Source organism: Schistocerca cancellata, chromosome 4 (genome assembly GCF_023864275.1).
Source record: "Schistocerca cancellata isolate TAMUIC-IGC-003103 chromosome 4, iqSchCanc2.1, whole genome shotgun sequence".
NCBI lineage: Eukaryota > Metazoa > Arthropoda > Insecta > Orthoptera > Acrididae > Schistocerca > Schistocerca cancellata.
Window position 1 is genome coordinate 938,495,783 of NC_064629.1, and position 27,173 is coordinate 938,522,955.

Sequence of the window (27,173 nt, forward strand, 5' to 3'; positions counted from 1 at the left end):
TGGGAGAAATGTATAAATAGCAATGGAGATTATTTTGAATAAAATATTGTTTATCAGTTTCAAACAACAGATGTGTAATTATTGCAGCAAATTCCAGTTTCATACTTCTACACCTGGTATATTTTCGTAAGTTATCAGTTGGTTCAAGAATCATAAAAGAAGATAGTATACATGGAATAAGCCTGGAGATACTGAGAGGTTTCAGATAGATTATATAATGGTAAGGCAGAGATTTAGGAACCAGGTTTTAAATTGTAAGACATATCCAGGGGCAGATGTGGACTCTGACCATAATCTATTGGTTATGAACTGTAGATTAAAACTGAAGAAACTGCAAAAAGGTGGGAATTTAAGGAGATGGAACCTGGATAAACTGAAAGAACCAGAGGTTGTACAGAGTTTCAGGGGCAGCATAAGGGAACAATTGACAAGAATGGGGGAAAGAAATACAGTAGAAGAAGAATGGGGTAGCTTTGATGGATGAAGTAGTGAAGGCAGCAGAGGACCAAGTAGGTAAAAAGACGAGGGCCAGTAGAAACCCTTGGGTAACAGAAGACATATTGAATTTAATTGATGAAAGGAGAAAATACAAAACTGCAGTAAATGAAGCAAGCAAAAAGGAATACAAACGTCTCAAAAATGAGATCGACAGGAAGTGCAAAATGGCTAAGCAGGGATGGCTAGAGGACAAATGTAAAGATGTAGAGGCTTATCTTACTAGGGGGTAAGATAGATACTGCCTACAGGAAAATTAAAGAGACCTTTGGAGAAAAGAGAACCACTTGTATGAATATCAATAGCTCAGATGGAAACCCAGTTCTAAGCAAAGAAGGGAAAGCAGAAAGGTGGAAGGAGTATATAGAGGGTCGATACAAGGGCGATGTACTTGAGGACAATATTTTGGAAATGGAAGAGGATGTAGATGAGGATGAAATGGGAGATATGATACTGTGTGAAGAGTTTGACAGAGCACTGAAAGACCCGAGTCGAAACAAAGCCCCGGGAGTAGACAACATTGCATTAGAACCACTGACAGCCTTGGGAGAGCCAGTCCTGACAAAACTCTACCATCTGGTGAGCAAGATGTATGAGACAGGTGAAATACGCACAGACTTCAAGAAGAATATAATAATTCCAATTCCAATGAAAGCAGGTGTTGACAGATGTGAAAATTATCGAACTATCACTTTAATAAGTCACGGCTGCAAAATACTAATGCGAATTCTTTACAGACGAATGGAAAAACTAGTAGAAACTGACCTCGGGGAAGATCAGTTTGGATTCCATAGAAATATCGGAACACGTGAGGCAATACTGACCCTGCGACTTATCTTAGAAGCTAGATTAAGGAAAGGCAAACCTACGTTTCTAGCATTTGTAAACTTAGAGAAAGCTTTTGACAATGTTGACTGGAATATTCACTTTCAAATTCTGAAGGTGGCAGGGGTCAAATACAGGGAGCGATAAGCTATTTACAATTTGTACAGAAACCAGATGGCAGTTATAAGAGTCGAGGGACATCAAAGGGAAGCAGTGGTTGGGAAGGGAGTGAGACAGGGTTGTAGCCTCTCCCTGACGTTATTCAATCTCTATATTGAGCAAGCAGTGAAGGAAACAAAAGAAAAATTCAGAGTAGGTATTAAAATCCAGGGAGAAGAAATAAAAACTTTGAGGTTCGCTGATGACCTTGTAATTCTGTCAGAGACAGCGAAGGACTTGGAAGAGCAGTTGAACGGAATGGACAGGGTCTTGAAAGGAGGATATAAGATGAAAATCGACAAAAGCAAAATGAGGATAATGGAATGTAGCCGAATTAATTCGGGTTATTCTGAGGGAATTAGATTAGGAAATGAGACACTTAAAGTAGTAAAGGAGTTTTGCTATTTGGGGAGCAAAATAACTGATGGTGGTTGAAGTAGAGAGGATATAAAATGTAGACTGGCAATGGCAAGGAAAGTATTTCTGAGGAAGAGAAATTTGTTAACATCGAGTATAGATTCAAGTGTCAGGAAGTAATTTCTGAAAGTATTTGTATGGAGTGTAGCCATGTATGGAAGTGAAACATGGACGATAAATAGTTTGGACAAGAAGAGAATAGAAGCTTTCGAAATGTGGTGCTACAGAAGAATGTTGAAGATTAGATGGGTAGATCACATAACTAATGAGGAAGTATTGAACAGGATTGGGGAGAAGAGAAGTTTGTGGCACAACTTGACTAGAAGAAGGGATCGGTTGGTAGGACATATTCTGAGGCATCAAGGGATCACCAGTTTAGTGTTGGAGGGCAGCGTGGAGGGTAAAAATCGTAGAGGGAGACCAAGAGATGAATACACTAAACAGATTCAGAAGGATGTAGGTTGCAGTAGGTGCTGGGAGATGAAGGAGCTTGCACAGGATAGAGTAGCATGGAGAGCTGCATCAAACCAGTCTCAGGACTGAAGATACCACCACAACAACAACAACAACAACATCAGTATGAGTATTTTTTGATAACTTATTTCATGGCAAATCAGCATTTATGAGTCACAGTTACTACCTAAGAACAGATTGCCACAAATTTCATTTTATATCAACACAGTTTTGAGAACTTTCCGGAGTTACCATTGTCTTGTGCATAATCTATTTTTTAGTAACTTGGCGTTTGCGATTTAGTTACCATAGTAGATATTCTAGCTAACTTACTGTGTTATATCTAGTTTTTCCTTAAAGAGGAGTATTATTACTGATATTTATCATAAATTAACTCTATTTTTGGGTTTTCTAGTAACTAAAACTAACTTCAAAAAGTTTTAAGAAAGTAGTAGCTTATAGCACAAGTTTTCTGTTGCCTTAATAGAAATCTCATTTTGTCTATTTGTTCCAATTCTCATAGGGAATTAGTAATTTTTTTTAGCTCAATAGAGCTACATCTACATGACTACTCTGCAATTCACATTTAAGTCCTTGGCAGAGGGTTCATCGAACCACAATCATACTATCTCTACCATTCCACTCCCAAACAGTGCGCGGGAAAAACGAACACCTAAACCTTTCTGTTCGAGCTCTGATTTCTCTTATTTTATTTTGATGATCATTCCTAACTATGTAGGCTGGGCTCAACAAAATATTTTCGCATTCGGAAGAGAAAGTTGGTGACTGAAATTTCGTAAATAGATCTCGCCGCGACGAAAACCGTCTTTGCTTTAATGACTTCCATCCCAACTTGCGTATCATATCTGCCACACTCTCTCCCCTATTACGTGATAATACAAAATGAGCTGCCCTAATAAATAAAAAAAAAGCATATTAAACATAATCAGCAGGCTTAGTTCAAAGTTATTTGTTCACTGGTCTGTAATACATTGCACCAGATAAAATGCAGCCCCAATGTGAATGCTGTTCTCGAACACGGGATGAGTTGATTGATGTTTTTAAGCAGCTGGAAATTGCCCTGACTACAGTCAAATGATTGGCAGCTGCTGTGAATCGTTGTATTGGAGAGCCCCCAAGGTACCACATGTACTATCCTCTACTGTGGATCCTAACTCCTCTGTACAAAGTACAGAATCTGTCATTACTCATCCACTTGACTGTGAGTGACATTTCAATTGTAGATCTAGGCTCATCTACAGTGTGGACAGGCACTAGGGACGACTCAGGTGTTACATCAATCCCTCTAACCAACAAGTTTGAGGTGCTCTTTCACTGAAACTGAGCCAGTGGAACTCACTTCACCTGTTTTGGGGAAATCTGTTTTGTCTGGTGTCAGGAGGAGTCAAATGCAAAAGGGAACGGCCTATTAATTTTCTAAGTATGTATGCCTGGGAGTCTCACTCAACATGTTGAAGAGGCTATTCCAGCCACGGAGAGAGCAGGGTGCAAGCAGCTGGAGGTTGTGGCACACATTGGAACAAATGATGCCTGTAGTCTGGGCTCTGAGGTCATACATGGATTCATTTCAACAAAAGGCATAGGAGGCTGAGAAGACCAGCCTACCACATGAAGTTTCAACGAAGCTCACAATTTACAACATTGTCCCCAGAACTGATAATGGACCCTTGATTTTGAGTACAGTGGAAGAGCTGAAACAGAGACTTTGAATGTTCTGTGACAAGCAAGGCTGCAACCTCACAGACTTGCGCCATAGGATGCAGAACTGTACGGTGCCTGTAAATGGTGCACTACATGCCAGAAGCTGCTACCCAGGTAGCTGACTGTGTGTTAGGTGGACACAAGATTTTTTTTTCTTTAGATTGGGAGACTCTCCATCCAATCCAGATGGTGATAGCCGCAGGAAAACCAGAAGTATCACTATAAGATAAAAACAAATAGCTCTCGCAGGTGAGAGTATTAAAATCCTAGTTGTTAACTGCCAAAGCATTTGCAACAAAGTGCCAAAGTTCAAAGCACTCCCGATAAGCAGCAAAGCTCGTATAATACTAAGTACAGAAAGTTTGTTGAAACCTGAAATTGGTAGCAGTGAGATATGTGGGCAAAATTTTAATGTTATTGCAAGGGCAGCCTAATGGAAAATGGAGGTGGTGTATTTGTAACAGCAGACAAGAAACTCAAATCCACCAAGATAGAAAGCTGTGTGTGTGAGACTATTTACCCAAGGCTCAGTATCAGGGATGGCCATAAACTGGTAACTAGATCCTTCTATTGCCTAACAGACTCATCTCCTTATGTAACCAAAAACTTTAGAGAAAACCTCAGTTTGCTTATACTTAAGTTCCCCAATCATACTGTAATCATTGGTGGAGACCTTAACCATCCAACAATCACTTGGGAAAATTACAATTTTGTTATGGTGGCATGATACAATGCCCCAGTTTAATCCTCATACCACTGAAAAGATGAGTGAAACCAATATTAGTGTGTGGTGTTGAGAAACATATGAAATCATTAAAACTGAACAAAGCTCCAGGACCGGATTAAATCCCTATCACCTTCTATATTGAATTTGTGGTTGAGTTAGGCCCTGTTCTTACTATAATTTAACGTACATCCTTTGTATAAAAAACCATACCCAGTAGTTGCAAGAAAGCACAGGTAAAACTTGTTTACATGAAGAGTAGTACAAGTAATACACAAAACTAACCTCCACTATCTCTGACATCGATTTGTTGTAGAATCTTAGAACATATTCTAACCTCAAACATAATGCGAAAAGGTAAGTTGCTACTCACCATATCGTGGAGATGCTGAGTCACAGATAGGTACAACAAAAAGACTGTGTGTATGTGTATGTTTCCTGTCTAATTCTGATGAAGGCCTTACTGGCCGAAAGTTATGTTAGTGACAGTCTTTTTGTTGTGCCTATCTGCAACTCCGTATCTCTGCTATATGGGGAGTAGCAACTTTCTTTTTCACAATATTGTTACACTCCATCCTGGATTTTCCATTGTTTGACTCAAACATAAGGAGTTACCGTGAACCACCTCCGTGCCAACCAGCACGGTTTCCGAAAACATTGATCATGTGAAACCCAACTTGCACTTCTCTCATACGACATACTGGAAGTTCTGGATCAAGGCAGTCAGGTAGGTGTGGTATTTCTTGAGTTCAGAAAAGCATATGATGCACTGCCACACTTAAACTTATTGTCAAAAGTACTGTCGTATGGGGTATCAAGTGAAATTTGTAACTGGAATGAGGACTTTTAGGTAGGGAGGGCACAGCATGTTATCTTGGACGGAGAGTAATCATCAGATGTTAGAAGTAACTTTGGGTGTGCTCACAGATGTGTGTTGAGAACCTTGCTGTTCATGTTGTATATTAATAGCTTTGTGTACAATTTTAATAGTAACCACAGACTTTTTGCAGATGTTACAGTTATAGATAATGAAGTACTCTGAAAGATGGTGCATAAATATTCAGTCAGATCTTGATAAAATTTCAAAGTGGTGCAAAGATTGGCATCTTAGGTTAAATGTAAAATTGTGAACTTCACAAAATGAAAAAATATCGTATACTATGACTATATCAACGAGTCACTGTTGGAATTGGCCAACTCATAAAACTAACTGGGTGTAACACATTGTAAACATGTGGTAGACCTCGGTTTATTGGTATAACACCGGGAAGTGTAATCAGTCTACGAAGGAGATTGCTTACAAATAACTCTTCCAACCCATTCTAGAATATTTCTCACGTGCGTAGGACCCATACCAAATAGGACTAACAGGGTATACTGAATGTACATAGAGAAGGGCATCATGAATGGAAACAGGATTGTTTGACCTGTGGGAGAGAGTGACAGTGGCGCTGATGAAACTGAACTGGCACACTCTTGAAGATAGACATAAACTATTATGACAAAGTCTACTAACAAAGTTTCAAGAACCAGCTTTAAATCATGACTCTAGGAATATAGTATAACCCCTTAACTATCGGTCACATAGGGATCATGAGGACAAGATTAGAATAATTACAGCATGCACAGAGGCATTCAAATGATCATTCTCCCTGTGCTCCTTATGTGAATGGAATGGGAAGAATCCCTAACTGATACAACGGGACATATGCTCTGCCATGCACTTCGAGGTGGTTTGCATAGTATGGATGTAGACGTAGATAGATGTAGATATGTGTTTATTAGTGTTTGCCAAATTATGTTTCTTGCTTTATCATCCACACCAAACTTTTCCAACATTCTTATTAATATATTTTTGGATGTAGTGCCACATCATCATATAAAACACTTAAAATATTAAAATAACTGACATTTCAGCTATGAGGAAGGTCTTGAGGAAAGCTGCTGCAACGTGGTTGAAAGGTCAGTTATTTTAGTATTTCAAATATCTTCTAAGATGATTCAGAAGGAGTGACACCAATCGCAGAATGCTGTGTATTTATATCTTTCAATATTATTACTACCATCACTCAGTGCTTATCATCTGAGAGTGGGTTTTATTTGTATGGTCACTGCAAGAAGAGAATGTTGGAAATAACCTCATTTATAGGAATCAAGAAATGAAAAACCATGGTGTCTAGGATTCACAGTTATGGCAGCTTAATTTGTGGTGTAACAAGCTGTGTACCATTATCTTGGATTACTCCAAACTGCCAAGTATCGTCGAGTCACAGCAAGAAACGTTAATTTTGGTAGGTCCATGCCATTGTGATACTTAGTCTGGTTCAAGTCTTATGTTCATTTTATTTATTTATTTATTTTAAACAAAGAATTCCACATTTAACATCTCCCTTCTTTCCACCTGATTAGTAACATTAAGATAATGTTTCCCATGTTCACAACTTGTTCTCTGTAATTAATAGTCATGCAACTGATGTACACAATCAGTATTTGATACACCAGCCATTTGAACAATACTAAACAGATCATTTGAGCAACAGTAAAAGTACTTACATGGAAACTAGTATTTATCACACCAACGTTGCAGATCGAGGAACATTCTGATCTTGATACCATGCCAACATTTCATTTGAGAATGTGTCTCCAACTGACTCTGGAGTTACAGTATCTTTAACTGAAGGATTTGGGGATGCATCCTGGACCCTGTTACAAGACAAATTAGCAAACACCAAGAATTACTGAACTGTTACTGAGAAGGTAACTTTTTCATTAGATATATTTTGTATTTTGGTGTGCATATGGTTTATTACCAGTATTTGCAAATGTACATATATTTGGCTAAAAGTTCAAGGAACTGTCCTATCTTCTGGAACTAATAATTTCTTCCTTGGCGACAGAGAGGGGCATTTGTAAATGAATGCAAAGAAAGGGAATGTCATTCAGATCTAATGATGAGAGGGATTCATACGTTGTAATCCTGCCGTCTTCGCAAAAGGTGGGTTCCTCTCATCTTGGTGTTCGAGTGATCTGCCCTTCCTTTTTTACCCATCCTCAAGCTATCTCTTTTTCCTCCTGGAGGGAGGAACTAAAGGTTTCCCAAAGCTAGGATAGTTTCTTGTACTCTTCTGTGTGCCTATTGACAGTATTGGAGCCAAGTGCTAACCAGCTGTTCTATCCCATAATTTTACATTTTTCTCAAGTGAACTTTCTTTTTCATACAAATGTATATATTCTCTCACACCGTAAAACAACTGAGATAGACCCATGAAACAAATATGCACTACTTACTTAAGCTAAAAATTTATTGCAGTAACATTAAATTTGATGGCTACATGAAACTTCTCACTCAAATGATTAGTAGTTTACCTTAATTCATCCGATGCAGCAGGATCCAAAGGTTTACATGTCATGGGCTGCAGAGGCTGATATATTCCTTTTTGCTGGGGTGAGGCCTGAGGCTGTTGACAAGTATTACTTGCTGCTTTGCGGAATTTTGTACTGTACTTATAAAAATCTGACATTTCAAATGGCTTTGTCACTTCACGGTATGGCTGCCACATACCAGCTTGAACTACAGTATGATTCTTTGGGGATTCAAAAGGAACAATTGTATCGAAGCTACCTACAGTGAGCATCGTCGGTGTAGTAGCAGTATTTGCAGTCATCATAGTAACAGAAGTGTCACTACCTTCGGAACGTGCACCATCTAAAGTGGTAGACACAGGTGAAGACAACAAGCCACGAACGCTAATAGGTACGGATATTTCTCCATTATGTGACACATCATTATTACAAACTTCGGCGCTCACTTCACACTTTTTGAGAGCAGATGGGTCACGGGAAATGACATCTATATCTTCACTCATCATTTTCACTGTAGTTCCTCCTGTCCTAATTACAGAGGGGCTACCATGTCGCTGAGAAATGGGGCTACTATGCCTCTGAGAAATGGGGCTACCGTGTTGCTGAGAAATGGGGCTACCGTGTCGCTGAGAAATGGGGCTACCGTGTCGCTGAGAAATGAGCTTCGTGCGTCGAGGTGTTGAATCTAATGATGTTTCGTACCACTCCTTCTCTTTGGGCTTTCTGTTGCTAGAACAGTGATCCACTCCAATATGTTGTTGTCCAACACTGTCAAGAGAGTGTGCACGCACTAAACCGTGGGAATCGATGCTCGCAGCTTCAGGGTACATCTGATTTGGGAGCAGTGTTTGAGGCAATGACACTTTTTGTGTGAAATGTCCATGTGGTGGAACGAGACAGTATCCATTATTTCTGTCTGTGCACCTTGGGTCTGAGCTATAATCAGCATCACTCTGAGTTGAGCCAACCACCTTTCTTCTATCTAGACTTCCAAACCTGCAAAAGATTAGATCACAAACAAATGAAAGCGTAAAAATAATAGAGGCTCATTAAATCTACTCTACATTGTTGTCACTGTCACTAGTCAGGCAGCACAACTCTCCCTAAATATTTGAGGTGTCGAAGTAATCACAGCCAGCAACATTTTGTCTTTTAGCAAACCGTCATGTCACTATTATGAAACGGATAGATTACTACTCAACATATAGCAGAGATGTTGAGTAGTAGATAAGCACAACAAAAAGACTGTCAAACAAGTAAGCTTTTGGCCAAAAAGGCCTTCATCCAAATTAGACAAAACAAAAATCAATGAAGGCCTTTCTAGCCGAAAGCTTACTTGTTTGACAATCTTTTTGTTGTGTCTATCTGTGACTCAACATCTCTGCTATATGGTGAGCAGCAATCTCTTCTTTTCATAATATTATCATGTCACTAATCATTTTAAATTATCAAGACTACTTATTCTAAGAAATCCAGTGGTGTTTGACTCATCTTTCACTTGAAATCTCAAATTAAGTCATTAATGACTACTGAGGACATCAACATTCTGATACACTCAAACATTTAGAGACAGATTAAAGGGAAACTACTGCTTATATGGCCCTACAGAACATTTAACATGACAAATATGTAGGCTCCCACTCATTAAAATTCTTCTGGATGTACTTTGACCATGTTACAGCCTTCCTCAAGACGTAGACTGATTTAGCTTGGGGTAGGTACCCAGTATACTGCACTTCTACCTTTGTCAGAAGACCACTAATGACAATTTTTTAAGTTTTTATTGGCCATAGCTTACTCAGCTTGCTTACAACTTTTAGCCACTGCAAATTGGTGACAAGCTAGTGGGGGCTGTGTTTCCCTGCTTTGATAAAAAAGTAATAATAATAATAATAATAATAATAATAATAAATAAATAAATAAACCAGTGCACATGCAAAACTGAAATAATTTTCTCCATGACTAACAGCAACTGAACAACTTTTAAAAAGACTTTAATTGCTTGATGGTAGTACAGAAATGAGTCATATGTGAGTTCACATGTATTCAAAAACCTGCCAGAGCACCTTAAATGTATTATGGATAATGTGGTGGCATTTATGATTGAGTTACAAAATTTTCTGGCCGGCAGCTCCATCTATTCCATGAACGAGCATCTTCACAGAAAGTCTTAAAGTTAATGACTGCAATTGTATTATTACTAATATGAACACAGTAATAAAAAATGATATCAAGCAGAACAAAATGTGCATCCTTGACTTCTTTCCACAACCCAGTAATCCATCTCTTCAAAATTCATGGATATAGAGTAATCTTATCTAAAAGAACACCACAGGAACAACGTCTGCATGTTGGTGTGGCTGTGTGATGATAAGTGTGTCTAATAGTAGAGAAAGAGTAAAAACACCTAACTGCAATTTCATGACCTCTTAAACTTTAGTAAATCTATATGAGGCAATGTATAACTTTTACTTCTATGATAAATGCAAGAAACATATTCCTCTGTTGTTGTCATTACTGCTGCTCTTGTTACTGCTTCTACCAAATGGTGGCAAAGTGGTCTGAAAGATAGATTAGATTAGATTAGATTAATACTTGTTCCATAGATCATGAATACGACACTTCGTAATGATGTGGAACGCGTCAGGTTAATAAAAGATGTCTGTACAAGATATTAAATTACACAAAATATTGCATGACACTAATGTTCAAGTTTTTCTTTTTTTTCCCTTAATTTATATCTAAAAATTCAGCCAATGAGTAGAAGGAGTTGTCATCCAGAAATTCTTTTAATTTATTTTTAAATGTTAGTTGGCTATCTGTCAGGCTTTTGATGCTGTTTGGTAGGTGACCAAAGACTTTTGTGGCAGCATAATTTACCCTTTTATGTGCCAAAGTCAGATTTAACCCTGCATAGTGAATATCATCCTTTCTCCTGGTGTTATAGCTATGCACACTGCTATTACTTTTGAACTGGATTGGATTATTAACAACAAATTTCATAAGTGAATATATATACTGTGAGGATCCCTAGATCCTTAAATAGATGTCTGCAGGATGACCGTGGGTGGGCTCCAGCAATTATTCTGATTTCACGTTGTTGAGCAATGAATACTTTTCTACTCAACAATGAATTACCCCAGAATATGATGCCATACGAAAGCAGTGAATGAAAGTAGGCATAGTAAGCTAATTTACTGAGATTCTTATCACCAAAATTTGCAATAACCCTAATAGCATACGTAGCTGAACTCAAGACGTTTCAACAGACCATCAATGTGTTGCTTCCAGTTTAACCTCTCATCAATGGACACACCTAAAAATTTTGAAAATTCTACCTTAGCTACAGACTTCTGTTCAAAGTCTATATTTATTACTGGAGTTGTGCCATTTACTGTACAGAACTGTATATACTGTGTTTTATCAAAATTTAAAGAGAGTCCATTTGCTGAGAACCACTTAATAATTTTGTGAAAAACATCATTTACAATTACACCACTTAGTTCTCGGTTTTTGGATGTTATTACTATACTTGTATCATCAGCAAAAAGAACTAACTTTGCATCTTCATCAATGTGGAACGGTAAGTCATTAATGTATATCAAGAACAGTAAAGGGCCTAAGACAGAACCCTGTGGGACCCCGTACTTGATAGCCCCCCAGTTTGAGGAATCTGCTGTTGTTTTAACATTACATGAACCACTTATTTCAACTTTCTGCATTCCTCCAGTTAAGTATGAATTAAACCATTTGTGCACTGCTCCCCTCAAACCATAATGATTTAGCTTATCTAAAAGAATTCCATGATTTACACAATTAAAGGCCTTTGAGAGATCACAAAAAATACCAATGGGTGATGTCCGGTTATTCAGAGCATTTAATATTTGATCAGTGAAAGCGTATATAGCATTTTCTGTTGAAAAGCCTTTCTGAAAACCAAACTGACATTTTGTTAGTACTTTATTTTTACAAATATGGGAGGCTACTCTTGAATACATTACTTTATCAAAAATTTTTGATAGAGCTGTCAGAAGAGAAATTGGGCGGTAGTTGTTGACATCCGACGTATCCCCCTTTTTATGCAATGGTTTTACAATGGCATATTTCAGTCTATCGGGGAAAACACCCTAAGCTTTAAGTACCTTGCTGGAAATGCCATCAATTCCGTAACAGTTTTTACTTTTCAGTGAGTTTATTATTTTACTGATCTCAGAGGCAGAGGTTGGTGGAATTACAGTTGTTTCAAACTGCACAGGTATGGCCTCTTCTATTAGTAGCCTTGCCTCTTCTAGTGAAGATCTAGATCCTATTTTCTCCACAACATTTAGAAAATGATTATTGAAAATATTTTCTATTTCTGATTGTTTGTTAGTACACTTGTCATTCAGTTTTATGGCACTAAAGTCTTCCTGTGCTCTTGGTTGCCCTGTTTCCCTTTCAATAATATTCCAAATTGCTTTAATTTTATTATCAGAGTTACTGATCTCAGACATGATACACATGCTACTGCACTTTTTAATAACTTTTCTTAGTACCGCACAATAGTTTTTATAATATTGAACAATTTCGGGGGCAGTACTCCCTCTTGCTGTTAGATACAGTTCTCTTTTATGGTTGCAAGATATTCTTATTCCCTTAGTTAGCCAAGGTTTTTTATATATTTTCTTGGAATTATGTTTAACTATTTTCTTGGGAAAACAATTTTCAAATATCCTTAAAAATGTATCGTGAAATAAGTTATATTTCAAGTTTGCATTGGGTTCCTTATACACTTCATCCCAGTCTAGCTGCTGTAGGCTTTCCCTAAAGTTTGCAATATTTATATTGTTAATTGAACGCACTGCTTTGAAAGTCTGATTTGATATACTGCATGGAGCTATGTCACGTACTGTAACAAGCTGTGCACCATGATCTGAAAGACCATTCTCAACAGGATAAGCATTTATGTCCTTAAACTTATCTTGGTCTATAAAAAAGTTATCTATCAATGTACTGCTGTTCTTTGTTATCCGAGTAGGAAAATCAATGATGGAGCTCAAATTGAAAGAACTGACAAGGGAACCTCCCCATCGCACCCCCCTCAGATTTAGTTATAAGTTGGCACAGTGGATAGGCCTTGAAAAATTGAACACAGATCAATCGAGAAAACAGGAAGAAGTTGTGTGGAACTATGAAAAAAATAAGCAAAATATACAAACTGAGTAATCCATGCACAAGATAGGCAACATCAAGGGCAATGTGAGCTCAGGAGCGCCGTGGTCCCGTGGTTAGCGTGAGCAGCTGCGGAACGAGAGGTCCTTGGTTCAAGTCTTCCCTCGAGTGAAAAGTTTACTTTCTTTATTTTTGCAAATTTATTATCTGTCCATTCGTTCATTGACGTCTCTGTTCACTGCAGTAAGTTTAGTGTCTGTGTTTTGCGACCGCACCGCAAAACCGTGCGATTAGTAGACGAAAGGACGTGCCTCTCCAATGGGAACAGAAAAAATTTGATGGCAAGGTTATAGGTCAACCGATTCCTTCACAGGAAAACACGTCTGATATATTCTGTACGACACTGGTGACGGCATGTGCGTCACACGACAGGAATATGTTACCCACCCACCTAACTTGTACACTTGGTGAATGGGTAAAAATATTCTACCTTGCCCGATTTACGTTTTCGTGTGGATGTGATAATCACTCCCAAAGAAGTGTTTAGGTGTAGCGTCCCCATACTACGGCACCGTTACCTCGCATCGGATGGACGGACATATAATAATGGTTTGAAAGTAAAAAATTAAACTTATTCACTCAAGGGAAGACTTGAACCAAGGACTTCTCGCTCCACAGTTGCTCACGCTAACCACGGGACCACGGCGCTCCTGAGCTCACGCTGTCCTTGATGTTGCCTATCTTGCGCATGGACTACTCAGTTTTTATATTTTGCTTAATTTTTCATAGTCTCACACAACTTCTTCCTGTTTTCTCGATTGATCTGTGTTCAGTTTTTCAAGGCCTATCCACTGTGCCAACTTATAATTTAATTAAGGGGGGTGCGATGGGGAGGTTCCCTTGTGAGTAATACTACGAGGTCATTCTTCCTATTACACTCTTTCAGGGAATCAACATTGAAATCCCCACAAATGATAATTTGCTTCCCCCTGTCTGACAGATAGCACAACAAAGCATCCAAGTTTTCTAGAAATAGCTGGAAATTCCCTGAGGGGGACCTATACACTGTTACAATTATGAAAGTGCCATCATTTAGTTTAAGTTCAGTGGCACATGCTTCCATATGTTGCTCTACACAAAATTTTTTAGTTAGTACTCATCAACTAAAAGGGTGAGGGAACAGAGAGATGGGTGGGTTGAGGGGCGGAGGGGAAAGGGAGAAGCGCATAGTCTCACAAGCCTCATTTTAAAAAATTGATGCAAGATGTCTCCACAAAAAAAAGAGAGAAATACCCTATTAGGGTAATGTTTATGTATGGAAATCCTGTGTGTTCTTTTCCAACATTAAGGGTGAAATGATACTTCCAAACTCCCCACTGAAAGCAACTATTAAGCTTTCCACCTACAAAACTTCATAGCAAGCAGTAGATTTTTTAACACTCACTTAGTAGTCTTTCCAATGCTACTGGTAAGTGCCATTGTATTGTAGTGTATGGAACTGGGTACCTAGAAACGATAGAGAGGCTTTGTCCCCGCCATAGCCCTCAGTGGTTCAGAACCCCACAACAGGCTACAGCAGTCCACTCACCTCATCGCCACACCACATCGAACCCAGGGTTATTGTGCGGTTCGGCCCCCAGTGGACACCCCCAGGAATGTATGACACCAGACAAGTGTAACCCCAAATGTTTGCGTGGTAGAGTAATTATGGTGTACGCAAATGTGGAGAAAGTGTTTGCGCAGCAATCGCCGACATAGTGTAGCTGAGGCGGAATAAGGGGAACCAGCTTGCATTCGCCAAGGCAGATGGAAAACTGCCTGAAAAACCATCCACAGACTGGCTGGCACACCACATCTTGACACTAATCCACCGGGCAGATTTGTGCCGGGGACCAGCATGCCTTCCTACCCGGAAAGCAGTGCGTTAGACTACACGGCTAACCGGACGGGCACGGTAAGTGCCATACTATCATAATTATTGGGAAAGGTGTGATTGTCCTAGATATAGTCTCAAATAACCTTATAATGCATGTCATTGCTTCTGTGGATGTGTCACTCACTACACAACTTATTTTGAAATTTCTAAATGTCAAGTATTCTTCTGACAGACTTTAAGCCCATTCACTCTTAGTATCATTTCACATCTGATACTGAAACACTGGATCATGAAACTCGTCCAAAATTCTTGTGCTGGAATTGTTTCTGGAAAACTACTATGTACGATGACAATTCCAGTATAACATCAAGCTTTTCTATTAAATATTCTCATGTACTCCCCCCCCCCCCCCCCCCTGTAATTTGCAGAATTCTTGTCTTTAGTAATTTGTTAGTCTTTAGTCACAACTTCTGAAAGCCTAATGGTCTCTTGCACACAAAGGCTTGAGAGCAAATACAACAGTGTAATTTTGAAGAATGGCATGAACAACAATGAAGTCAGCCATGTGATACAAATTTGGGAGACAAGTGTCTTTTGGTTGTATTAGGTTGTTGACAGTATAAACCTGGGATAAGCTGATGTCAAACCTTGCAGTATGCTATGTGAACTTCAGTCTCCAAGGAGTAAATTAAAGCATGATTGCACAATAATAAGGTATTTTACAAGGTGACACAGAATACAGAGAATGCTGTTATATTCTGAAACACGAATATAGCAGTATTTTGTATTTCTAATTGAATTTAAAGGGAATCCAATGTAGAAAGAAGGATAACAACTACACTTTTAAGCCTGCCATCTCTGGGATTAGTCTTGCTTCTGGGGGCAAACTCCACAGCCTTAACAGGAATGGTATAAAGGTTTCCCCTACACCTCCTCACGCTAACAAAAACTTATCTTACCTATTAGGAGCTAATTACTTCATTAGTTTCATGTTCTATGGATCATTTGCATGAAAAACAGTGATGACATGGGCCCAGTCATTTTATATTACATCATAATTATTTTCTAAATGTGCCTACTGTTGATCATTTAAAAGTAGTAGTTATTATTATTATTGACTTTTTTTTTCTCAGACTTAAGTCTGGTTAAAAATGGAACGTGACGCGGACCTCGGTCAAGCGTGACTTCCTTGTAACTGTATGTATATGTTATATTGCATTTAGGAACTTTCGGGTAATTGAACATGTATCAATAATTACAGATTTTTGTAGTTGTTTATATATGTTTGGATGTAGCTGTATTGCATTGATGTACTGGTGAATATTGTGAGGTATGACTCCTGTAGTTGATAGTATAATTGGGATAATGTCGACTTTATCCTGATGCCACATGTCCTTGACTTCCTCAGCCAGTTGGATGTATTTTTCAATTTTTTCTCCTGTTTTCTTCTGTATATTTGTTGTGTTGGGTATGGATATTTCAATTAGTTGTGTTAATTTCTTCTTTTTATTGGTGAGTATGATGTCAGGTTTGTTATGTGGTGTTGTTTTATCTGTTATAATCGTTCTGTTCCAGTATAATTTGTATTCATCATTCTCCAGTACATTTTGTGGTGTGTACTTGTATGTGGGAACGTGTTGTTTTATTAGTTTATGTTTTATGGCAAGTTGTTGATGTATTATTTTTGCTACATTGTCATGTCTTCTGGGGTATTCTGTATTTGCTAGTATTGTACATCCGCTTGTGATGTGATCTACTGTTTCTATTTGTTGTTTGCAAAGTCTGCATTTATCTGTTGTGGTATTGGGATCTTTAATAATATGCTTGCTGTAATATCTGGTGTTTATTGTTTGATCCTGTATTGCGATCATGAATCCTTCCGTCTCACTGTATATATTGCCGTTTCTTAGCCATGTGTTGGATGCGTCTTGATCTATGTGTGGCTGTGTTAGATGATACGGGTGCTTGCCGTGTAGTGTTTTCTTTTTCCAATTTACTTTCTTTGTATCTGTTGATGTTATGTGATCTAAAGGGTTGTAGAAGTGGTTATGAAATTGCAATGGTGTAGCTGATTTATTTATATGAGTGATTGCTTTGTGTATTTTGCTAGTTTCTGCTCGTTCTAGAAAGAATTTTCTTAAATTGTCTACCTGTCCATAATGTAGGTTTTTTATATCTATAAATCCCCTTCCACCTTCCTTTCTGCTTAATGTGAATCTTTCTGTTGCTGCATGTATGTGATGTATTCTATATTTGTGGCATTGTGATCGTGTAAGTGTATTGAGTGCTTCTAGGTCTGTGTCACTCCATTTCACTACTCCAAATGAGTAGGTCAATACTGGTATAGCATAAGTATTTATAGCTTTTGTCTTGTTTCTTGCTGTCAATTCTGTTTTCAGTATTTTTGTTAGTCTTTGTCTATATTTTTCTTTTAGTTCTTCTTTAATATTTGTATTATCTATTCCTATTTTTTGTCTGTATCCTAGGTATTTATAGGCATCTGTTTTTTCCATCGCTTCTATGCAGTCGCTGTGGTTATCCAATATGTAATCTTCTTGTTTAGTGTGTTTGCCCTTGACTATGCTATTTTTCTTACATTTGTCTGTTCCAAAAGCCATATTTATATCATTGCTGAATACTTCTGTTATCTTTAGTAATTGGTTGAGTTGTTGATTTGTTGCTGCCAGTAGTTTTAGATCATCCATGTATAGCAAATGTGTGATTTTGTGTGGGTATGTTCCAGTAATATTGTATCCATAATTTGTATTATTTAGCATGTTGGATAGTGGGTTCAGAGCAAGACAGAACCAGAAAGGACTTAATGAGTCTCCTTGGTATATTCCACGCTTAATCTGTATTGGCTGTGATGTGATGTTATCTGAATTTGTTTGGATATTAAGTGTGGTTTTCCAGTTTTTCATTACTGTGTTTAGAAACTGTATCAATTTAGGATCTACTTTGTATATTTCCAAAATCTGCAGTAACCATGAGTGGGGCACACTATCAAAGGCTTTTTGGTAATCAATGTATGCGTAGTGTAGGGACCTTCGTTTAGTTTTAGCTTGATATGTCACCTCTGTATCTATTATCAGTTGCTGTTTACATCCTCGTGCTCCTTTGCAGCAGCCTTTTTGTTCTTCATTTATAATTTTGTTCTGTGTTGTATGTGTCATTAATTTCTGTGTGATGACTGAAGTTAATATTTTGTATATTGTTGGTAGGCATGTTATGGGGCGATATTTAGCTGGGTTTGCTGTGTCTGCCTGATCTTTAGGTTTCAGATAGGTTATTCCATGTGTAAGTGTATCAGGGAATGTGTATGGGTCTGCAATGTAACTGTTAAATAATTTAGTTAGATGTGAATGTGTTGAGGTGAACTTCTTTAGCCAGTAATTTGCTATTTTATCATTTCCAGGGGCTTTCCAATTGTGTGTAGAATTAATTGCTCGGGTGACTTCATGTTGCAAAATTATCACTTCAGGCATTTGTGGTATCATCTTGTATGTGTCTGTTTCTGCTTGTATCCACCGTGCATGCCTGTTATGTTGTACCGGGTTTGACCATATGCTGCTCCAGAAGTGTTCCATGTCTGTTATGTTTGGTGGATTGTCTATTTTAATGTGTGTGTTATCCATTGTTTGGTAAAATCTCTTTTGGTTTGTGTTGAATGTTTGGTTTTGTTTCCTTCTATTTTCACATTTTTTGTATCTTCTAAGTCGTTTGGCCAATGCTTGCAATTTCTGCTTTTTTTCATCTAATTGCTCTATTGCTTCTTGTTGCGAGATTTTACCTAACCTTTTTCGTTTTTTGTCTGATATTTCATTTCTTATAAATTGTGTTAGCTGTCCGATGTCTTTTCTCAGTTTTTCTATTCTGATCTGTAACCTGCGTTGCCATGCTGGTTTTGTGCATTTCTTCTGTGTGTTGGTTTGTTCTGATCTCTGCCTAGTGTGTATATTTAGTGTAGTGAGTGCTCCTATATAAACCAGTAGTTGTAACTCTTCCATAGTTGTGTTTTCATTTATTTTGTTTTGTATGATTGTGTTGATAGTTTTTATTGTTGTTTCGACTTGTGGGTTATTTGGCGGTCTATGCAAGAATGGTCTAATGTCTGTATTTGTGTCTTTGTATTCTATATATGTCAGCTGAAATTTCTCTTCTATATCTAACACGTGTCTCTGTTCGTGTTCTATTTGTGCTTGTTCTGGTGGCTGTCTTAAGATTTCGTTTTCCTCTGACTGTTTAATTGATGCGTGTTGGTCTTTGTTTGTTTGCTCTGGGATGTTTGAGTCCATTACTGTGTTTTCTTCCTCTTCTGATTGCACATTATTTTGTTCCAGTATTTGTTGTACTTGTTGTTTGATGTTTTCTAATTCTGACTGGGGTATCCTGTTATTTTTTATTATTACACGGATCTGATCAGCTAGTCGTTGTTCTGTTAAAAATTTTAATTCCGGGTATCTGGTAATAAATGTTGTGTATACTTGTGATCTGTATCCAGTTGTGTTGGTTCCTAGGTTTGTTGCTTGGTAATAACAGAACATGAGGTGTCGATTAACTTCATCTGACCATCTCATCCTCTGTCTTTGTTTTCCTTCTAGGGTGGTTGCAGGAAGCATATCCTGCAAAACACCTCTATTCGGATTTAAATCCTTTTCCAGTTGGCTAGCAGTGTCGTTACCATTGTGGGCGGGCATAGGGTTCAAGCGTCGTCCCCGACCATGACGGCACTTGTCCGAGGCTTCTTTAGTTCTGTCCTGAACCAAGTAATCACACTAAAAGGGGGGTTAGCCCTATTAGTGGTTTGTTCTTTTCGTCGCCTTTTACGACTGGCAGAACATACCGGAGGCCTATTCTTTTATTATTATTATTATTATTATTATTATTATTATTATATGCAGATGTGTGTTAGTAATTCCTAACCATCATCTTTTACACATCATTGTAACACAAATTCTTTTACAAAACAGAGTGAGCTGTGAAAGAGAAACTTTTTCAGATTATTTTCAAATTTTACTTTGCTGATTATCAGACTTTTTATATCACTGTGTTGCGTGATCCAAAAATTTTGGCTGCAACATTATGCAAACATTTTTGTGCTAAAGACTACTTTAATTTGGAGTAATGTCATTTTTCCTTCTGGCAGTGCAATTATGTGCAGAAATGTTTCATTTAAACTTCAGTGGATTATTTATAACAAACCATGAGGGAATAAATATACTGCAAAGCAGTAGTCAAAATGCCCAACTCCTTAAAGAAATCTCTACAAGATGATGATAGGTGAGCACCACATATTCCTACAGCACATTTTTGAGCAAAGAAGACTTGCTTTCCGAAAGATGAATTACCTCAGAACATTATTCCATGTGGTATTATTGAATGAAAATACGCAAAATATGTCATCTTACTAATTTCTCTCTCGCCAAAGTTTGCAATGATTCTAAGTGCAAATATGGCAGAACTAAGTTGTTTTAGGAGTTACAAGATCTGCTTTTTCCAGTTTAAAGTCTCATCAGTACTGACACCTAAGAATTTTGAGTTTCCGCCCTAGTTATTAAATCCTCACCATGTGTTACCTTATCACTGGTGTAATAGCCTTAGCTGTCCAGAACTTAATATGTTCTGTATTTTTCAACTTGAGGGCAAGACCATCCGCAGCAAACCAGTCAATGATACTTTTAAGAAACTTGTTTACCATTTTTTTCTGTTGCTGTATGTCTGGGTGGATTGATTACAACACCAGTGTCATCTGCAAAAAGCACGAATTCTGTTTGTTGTATACTGGATGGGAGATTGTTTACACATGAGGAATAACAACAGATTTAAGATTGAGTCTTGGGGAACCCCATATGTGATTTCTCACCAGTCAGAAAACTTTCTGCGTTGTTTAGGTTAGGTATTACATTATCCATTGGTTGGCTATACCATTAATCCCACAAAACTTCAGTTTATCTAGGAGAATATTGTGATTCACAAAGTCAAATGCCTTTAATAGGTAACAGAAAATACCAACTGGCACTATTTTGTTATTTAATGCAAATTTGATGAGTTAACATGTAAATGGCAACTCAGTAGAACAACTCTTCTAAAACCCAACTGTGATTTTCTGAGGCAAATACTGTTGCTAAGGTGAGATACTATTCTAGAATACATCACCTTCTCATAAATTTTGAAAAACGTCAGTAGCAAAACAGGCCAGTACTTACTGAAGTCCTTCCTATCACCTTCCTTAAAGAGGGGTTTAACAATGGCATATTTCAGTCTCACTTGAAAATTGCCTTGAGTGATTCTTTACAAATTCAGATAAGACAGGTATTATTATATGGGAACAAATCTTTAGTACTTTATTGGAAACACCATCAAAACCAGATGAGCTTTTATTTTTAAGAGAATGTATAATTTTCTTACTTTCTCAAGGAGAAGTTGGTGTATATTCATATGACTGAATTTCATCAGAGTTGGTTTCTCAACATATTAGTGTGATTTTTCTCTGGAACTGTTTGTCCCTATACTTTCTGCTACATTTAATAAATGAGTATTAAATACAGGGCTATTACAAATGATTGAAGCGATTTCATAAATTCACCGTAGCTCCATTCATTGACATATGGTCACGGCACACTACAGATACGTAGAAAAACTCATAAAGTTTTGTTCGGCTGAAGCCACACTTCAGGTTTCTGCCATCAGAGCACTCGAGAACGCAGTGAGACAAAATGGCGACAGGAGCCGAGAAAGCGTATGTCGTGCTTGAAATGCACTCACATCAGTCAGTCATAACAGTGCAACGACACTTCAGGACGAAGTTCAACAAAGATCCACCAACTGCTAACTCCATTCAGCGATGGTATGCGCAGTTTAAAGCTTCTGGATGGCTCTGTAAGGGGAAAACAACGGGTTGGCCTGCAGTGAGCGAAGAAACGGTTGAACGCGTGCGGGCAAGTTTCACGCGTAGCCCGCGGAAAATTGGCTCATGCCAGAACTGGAGACCGACAGCGCCGACTTCATCTTTCAACAGGATGGTGCTCCACCGCACTTCCACCATGATGTTCGGCATTTCTTAAACAGGAGATTGGAAAACCAATGGATCGGTCGTGGTGGAGATCATGATCAGCAATTCATGTCATGGCCTCCACGCTCTCCCGACTTAACCCCATGCGATTTCTTTCTGTGGGGTTATGTGAAAGATTCAGTGTTTAAACCTCCTCTACCAAGAAACGTGCTAGAACTGCGAGCTCGCATCAACGATGCTTTCGAACTCATTGATGGGGACATGCTGCGCCGAGTGTGGGAGGAACTTGATTATCGGCTTGATGTCTGCCGAATCACTAAAGGGGCACATATCGAACATTTGTGAATGCCTAAAAAAACTTTTTGAGTTTTTGTATGTGCGTGCAAAACATTGTGAAAATATCTCAAATAATAAAGTTATTGTAGAGCTGTGAAATCGCTTCAATCATTTGTAATAACCCTGTATATTTGCTATCTGTGACACATTGATAGCCCTTGTATTCAATTGAACAGTAATGTTATCCTGTTCTGTCTCTCACTTCTCTACATTCCATATAGCCTTCAGTCTGTTATTGGAATCGCTGTTCTGACAATGTGCACTTTCCTTGATTTTCTGAAAATTTTTCTTACTAATTTTGAGTAGTTTTTGTAGTGTGCAACTATTGCAGGATCTCTACTTGTTCTTGGCAAAAAGCACATTTTCCCTTTTTATTTCACATGATACTTTAATCCCTCTAGCGATCCATGGTTGTTTTAAATCATTAATGTCCCTTCTGATTAGCTTATGTTGATAGCTATTTTCAAATGATGATATTAATTTATAATGATTAAATTTTATGTTAGCATTTGGTTCATCATAAATTTCATCCCAGGTCGCCATCTGTACACTATTCTCAAAAAACATTTGTCCTGGAGTCATTAATTATTCTAACTGATTTCCCTGAGGAGTATCCATACTGTAAGGCACCATGTTATTTATCCTAACTAACTGTGCATCATGATCAGAGATACCATTTGTTCCTCAGTAAACAGTCATTTTCTTGCTTTGAGCTTCACCAGAGAAAACATTATCACTTAGGGTCCTACTGTCTTTATCCACCCATGTTGGAAAGTTGATTATTGAGATCATATTGCAGAATTCAAATAAGGTTTCAAGATCATTTTTCCTATCAGAATACTTCAGAAAATCTGCACAGAAGTCACCACAGACTATTAACTGCCCACTGCTGTCTCACAGATAGCATAGTAAGGAATCCAAATTCCTCAGAAACAATTCAAAATTGCCCAGTGGAGATTTATATATATTTGCAATTAAAAGTGAACTATTTCACAGTATTAATTCACAAGCACACACTTATATGGACTGATCAGTTCCTTCAAATGAAGCTCAGTTCCACTAATGTTCCACTATATTATGGAAGCTAATTACTTCCAAAGTTTATCTTTTCTTGTTTCTTTGTTTTGTCAAACATAAGGATGAAGAGAAATAGATTAGAAGGTATAGCTGGATACCTTCCACATGAAGTTACATTTCTAATCGACACTTAGGTAGGTGTGTTCCAATCATTCATACACCTCCTCGATCTGCAGAAAAAGAGGAGACAGAGCTGCTTTCATTGCAGAAGATGATAATGGTGGCACTGTCATTATTGTTTGCTGTGAGACAGCAGGAAATTCAGGAACACCATGTGCAATATGCCCTACCTTTGGTTTGAAGACAACAGATTGGTTAGCAGATTCACACCTACAAGTGCAATTACATATCACTGGATTTCTACTTGCTTCCATAGCCTTCAACATAGACATTTCTGCTTCTGCAACTTTCTGCTTTTGCATCTTCCATCTACAGAAGAGATGAAAGATAGCTTTAAAAATCTGTAAACCTTTGTAGATACAACTGCAGTTCATATTCTGATAAATGAAAGAAGGAAGTTTCGGGCTCAACATCCCACTGACAGAAATCATTAGAGATAGAGCACGAGGTCATTTAGGGCAAGAATGAAGCAGGAAATAAGTCATGTCCTTAGAAATGAAACATCCCAGCATTTTCCACAGAAAATCTAAATCAGGATTACTTAAACTGTCCCCATTTAAACCTCACTCCTTCAAATTGTTAGCCCAGTGTGCTAAACACTGAGCCACATCACTTGGTTACATGTTTTGTAACTCTTATAATTTGTTCATGGTCTTCTCCAAGCTATATTTCTGCTGAACAGTTGAAACATGCCTGTGGGAATTGACAGATAGGAGATCATCTTATCACCAATCTGATAACTTTCCTTTACCCCACCAAACATTAATATACCATGGCACAAGAACCAAATTCTTGTCATTTATAGCACTCACCGGATGGAGAAAATACCACCACAGTTTAAGATACATAGTCATCTGCTGTGCATTCTGGTGAACAGGTAAATCTAATGCCAAGCTGAAAGCAATCATCTTCTCAAATTCATGATTCTTTCTCCTCTCATAATCTTCCATAATTCAGAAATCTTCTCAAACTTCTTCACATTCTGTGGTTTTGAAATAGAAATATGCTTGATGTAATGTCACATTGCAATGTCTCAAAGAGATATCAAGGAGTTCTGCAATTCAAACTGTCATATGACAGTCAGAGTTATGCTGAGGTGCTGAAATTGTTAAAAAGATGGCTCTGAGCACTATGGGACTCAACTGCTGAGGTCATTAGCCCCTAGAACTTAGAACTAGTTAAACCTAACTAACCTAAGGACATCACACACATCCACGCCCGAGGCAGGATTCGAACCTGCGACCGTAGCGGTCTCGCGGTTCCAGACTGCAGCGCCAGAACTGCGCGGCCACTTCGGCCGGCGCTGAAATTGTTACAACACAAAAATCTCCAGTACACAGTTTCTCCCATGTTTTAAGTAATAACTGCAGATAATTTTAAAAATCTCCCCTCCCTTTCTGACTTCTCTCTTTTAACATCAACAACTACATTCTGACACATTAAATATGTTCTGTTAATATGTTGAGTATAGGTGATACTTGCTGAAGACAGCTTGTCCCCTTGTTTCACTGGATGTTACTACACCCTGACTGCCAACCCAAACAACTGGGAGTTTGTATTTTTCAGTTGTTAGAATCCAAACTGATCACACAAGCAGCTAAGAAAACAGTCTGCTGAGGTAATGAGGAAATGTAATGCAATTGTGATGTGACAGACACCTCAGATGTTGAAGTTGACTGAATGTTTACTCTCAACCATGACTGACTTTCCTGTGATATGCACACACTGAAGTTGAAAGTTACACAGTCTCTTCTTAAAGATATAGCCACTGAGACCAGGATGCCCATTACCTCTTATACACAATGTCCCTCTGTTACCTCTACCACGGTTGCTGAAGTAAGCACAGGGTTTACAGCACTGGAGGGATCAGCTACATTACTATATGCACGTTGTAAGATGGTTCTTGGGGATGACTGATAGGAGTTGCAGAATCACAGGAAACTGAATGACACTAGCTAGTATTAACAGCTTTCTGGCCGCCATCAAATTTAGCTATCCAAAGCAAAGTTAACACTTGCTAAAATGTTACATGTAATTGAGCTTGAGATTACGGATGCTATATATTACAGATGCAAGTGTGCCTCAGCAATACAGATAGCCATACCATAGGTGCAAACACCTCTGGTGAGAGGCCAGACAAATGTGTGGCTCCTGAAGAAGGGCACTTGAATTTTCAATTATTGCAGGAGCCATAGTCGGGTTAATTGGCTAATCTGGCCTTGTAAAATCAACCAAAAAGGCCATGCTGTGCCGGTATTGTGAAGAGCTGAAAGCAAGGGGCAATTACAACTCTAATTTTTCCTGAGGGCATGCAGCTCTAATGTATGGTTACATGATGATGGAATCCTTTTGGATAAAATACTCTGGAGGTAAAGTAGTCCTCCATTTGGATCTCCAAATAGGGACCACTCAGGAGCATGTCAACATCAGAGAAACAAAACTGGCTTTCTAGGGGTTGGATCATGGAATGTTAGATCCCTTAATCAGGTAGGTAGTTTAGAAAATATAAGAAGGGAAATAGAGAGGATGAAGTCAGATATAGTGGGAATAGTCACATTCGGTGGCAGGAGGAACAGGACTTCTGGTCAGGTGAATACAGTGTTATAAATACAAAATCAAATAGGGGTAATGCAGGAGTTGGTCTAATAAAGAATAAGAAAACAGGAATGTGGATAAGCTACTATGTACAGCATAGTGAACATGTTACTGTAGCCAAGATAGACACCAAGCCCATACCCATCACAGCAGTACAGGTTTGCAGGCGAACTAGCTCTCCACAAGTGATGTAGCAATTGAGGAAATGTAAGATGAAATAAAAAAAATTTATTCAAATAGTTAAGGGAGATGAAAATTTAACTGTGATGGAGAACTGGAATTCAACAGCAGGAAAACAAAGAGAAGGAAAAATTGCAGGCGAATGTAGACTGGAGGAAAGGAATATGAGATGAAGCCACCCTGGCAAAATTTTGCATAGAGCACAATTTAATTACCACTAAGAACCACGAAAAAAGGCTGTATATGTGGAAGAGACCTGGAGACGCCAACTGGTTTCGGACTGATTATATAAAATAAGACAGAGGATGTGGAACCAGATTTCAAACTATAAGACATTTCCAGGGCCATATGTGGACTCTGACCATCATTTTTTGATTGTGAACTGCAGATTAAAACTGAAGAAATTGCAAAAGATAGGAAATAAGTTGAAAGAACCAGCGGTTGCTGAGAGTTTCAGAGGCAGTATTAGGCAATGACTGACTAGTAAAAGGAAAAGAAATACAGTAGAAGACGAATGGGTAGCCTTGACAGAGGAAATAGTGAAGGCAGCAGAGGATCAAATAGGTAAAAAGACAAGGCCTATCACAGGATATATTGCATTCAATTGATTAAAGGAGAAATATCAAAAGACAGCAAATGAAGCAGGCAAAAGCGGATAGAAATGCCTA

At 38.2% G+C, this 27,173-nt stretch overlaps 1 protein-coding gene across 2 annotated transcripts in view; it reads right to left on the minus strand.

Annotated features, from left to right (window-relative positions):
• Positions 1-27,173, minus strand: part of LOC126185135 (uncharacterized) — a 193,337-nt gene that overhangs the window by 19,370 nt on the left and 146,794 nt on the right. For both annotated transcript variants that reach the window (XM_049927969.1, XM_049927968.1), the window contains 2 exons: positions 8,162-9,154; positions 7,349-7,498 (listed from right to left, as the gene is read on the minus strand). In XM_049927969.1, coding sequence (XP_049783926.1) covers positions 7,366-7,498; positions 8,162-9,154 — 1,126 coding nt within the window. In that variant the 3' untranslated portion in view covers positions 7,349-7,365. The remainder of the gene's footprint in view (positions 1-7,348; positions 7,499-8,161; positions 9,155-27,173) is intronic.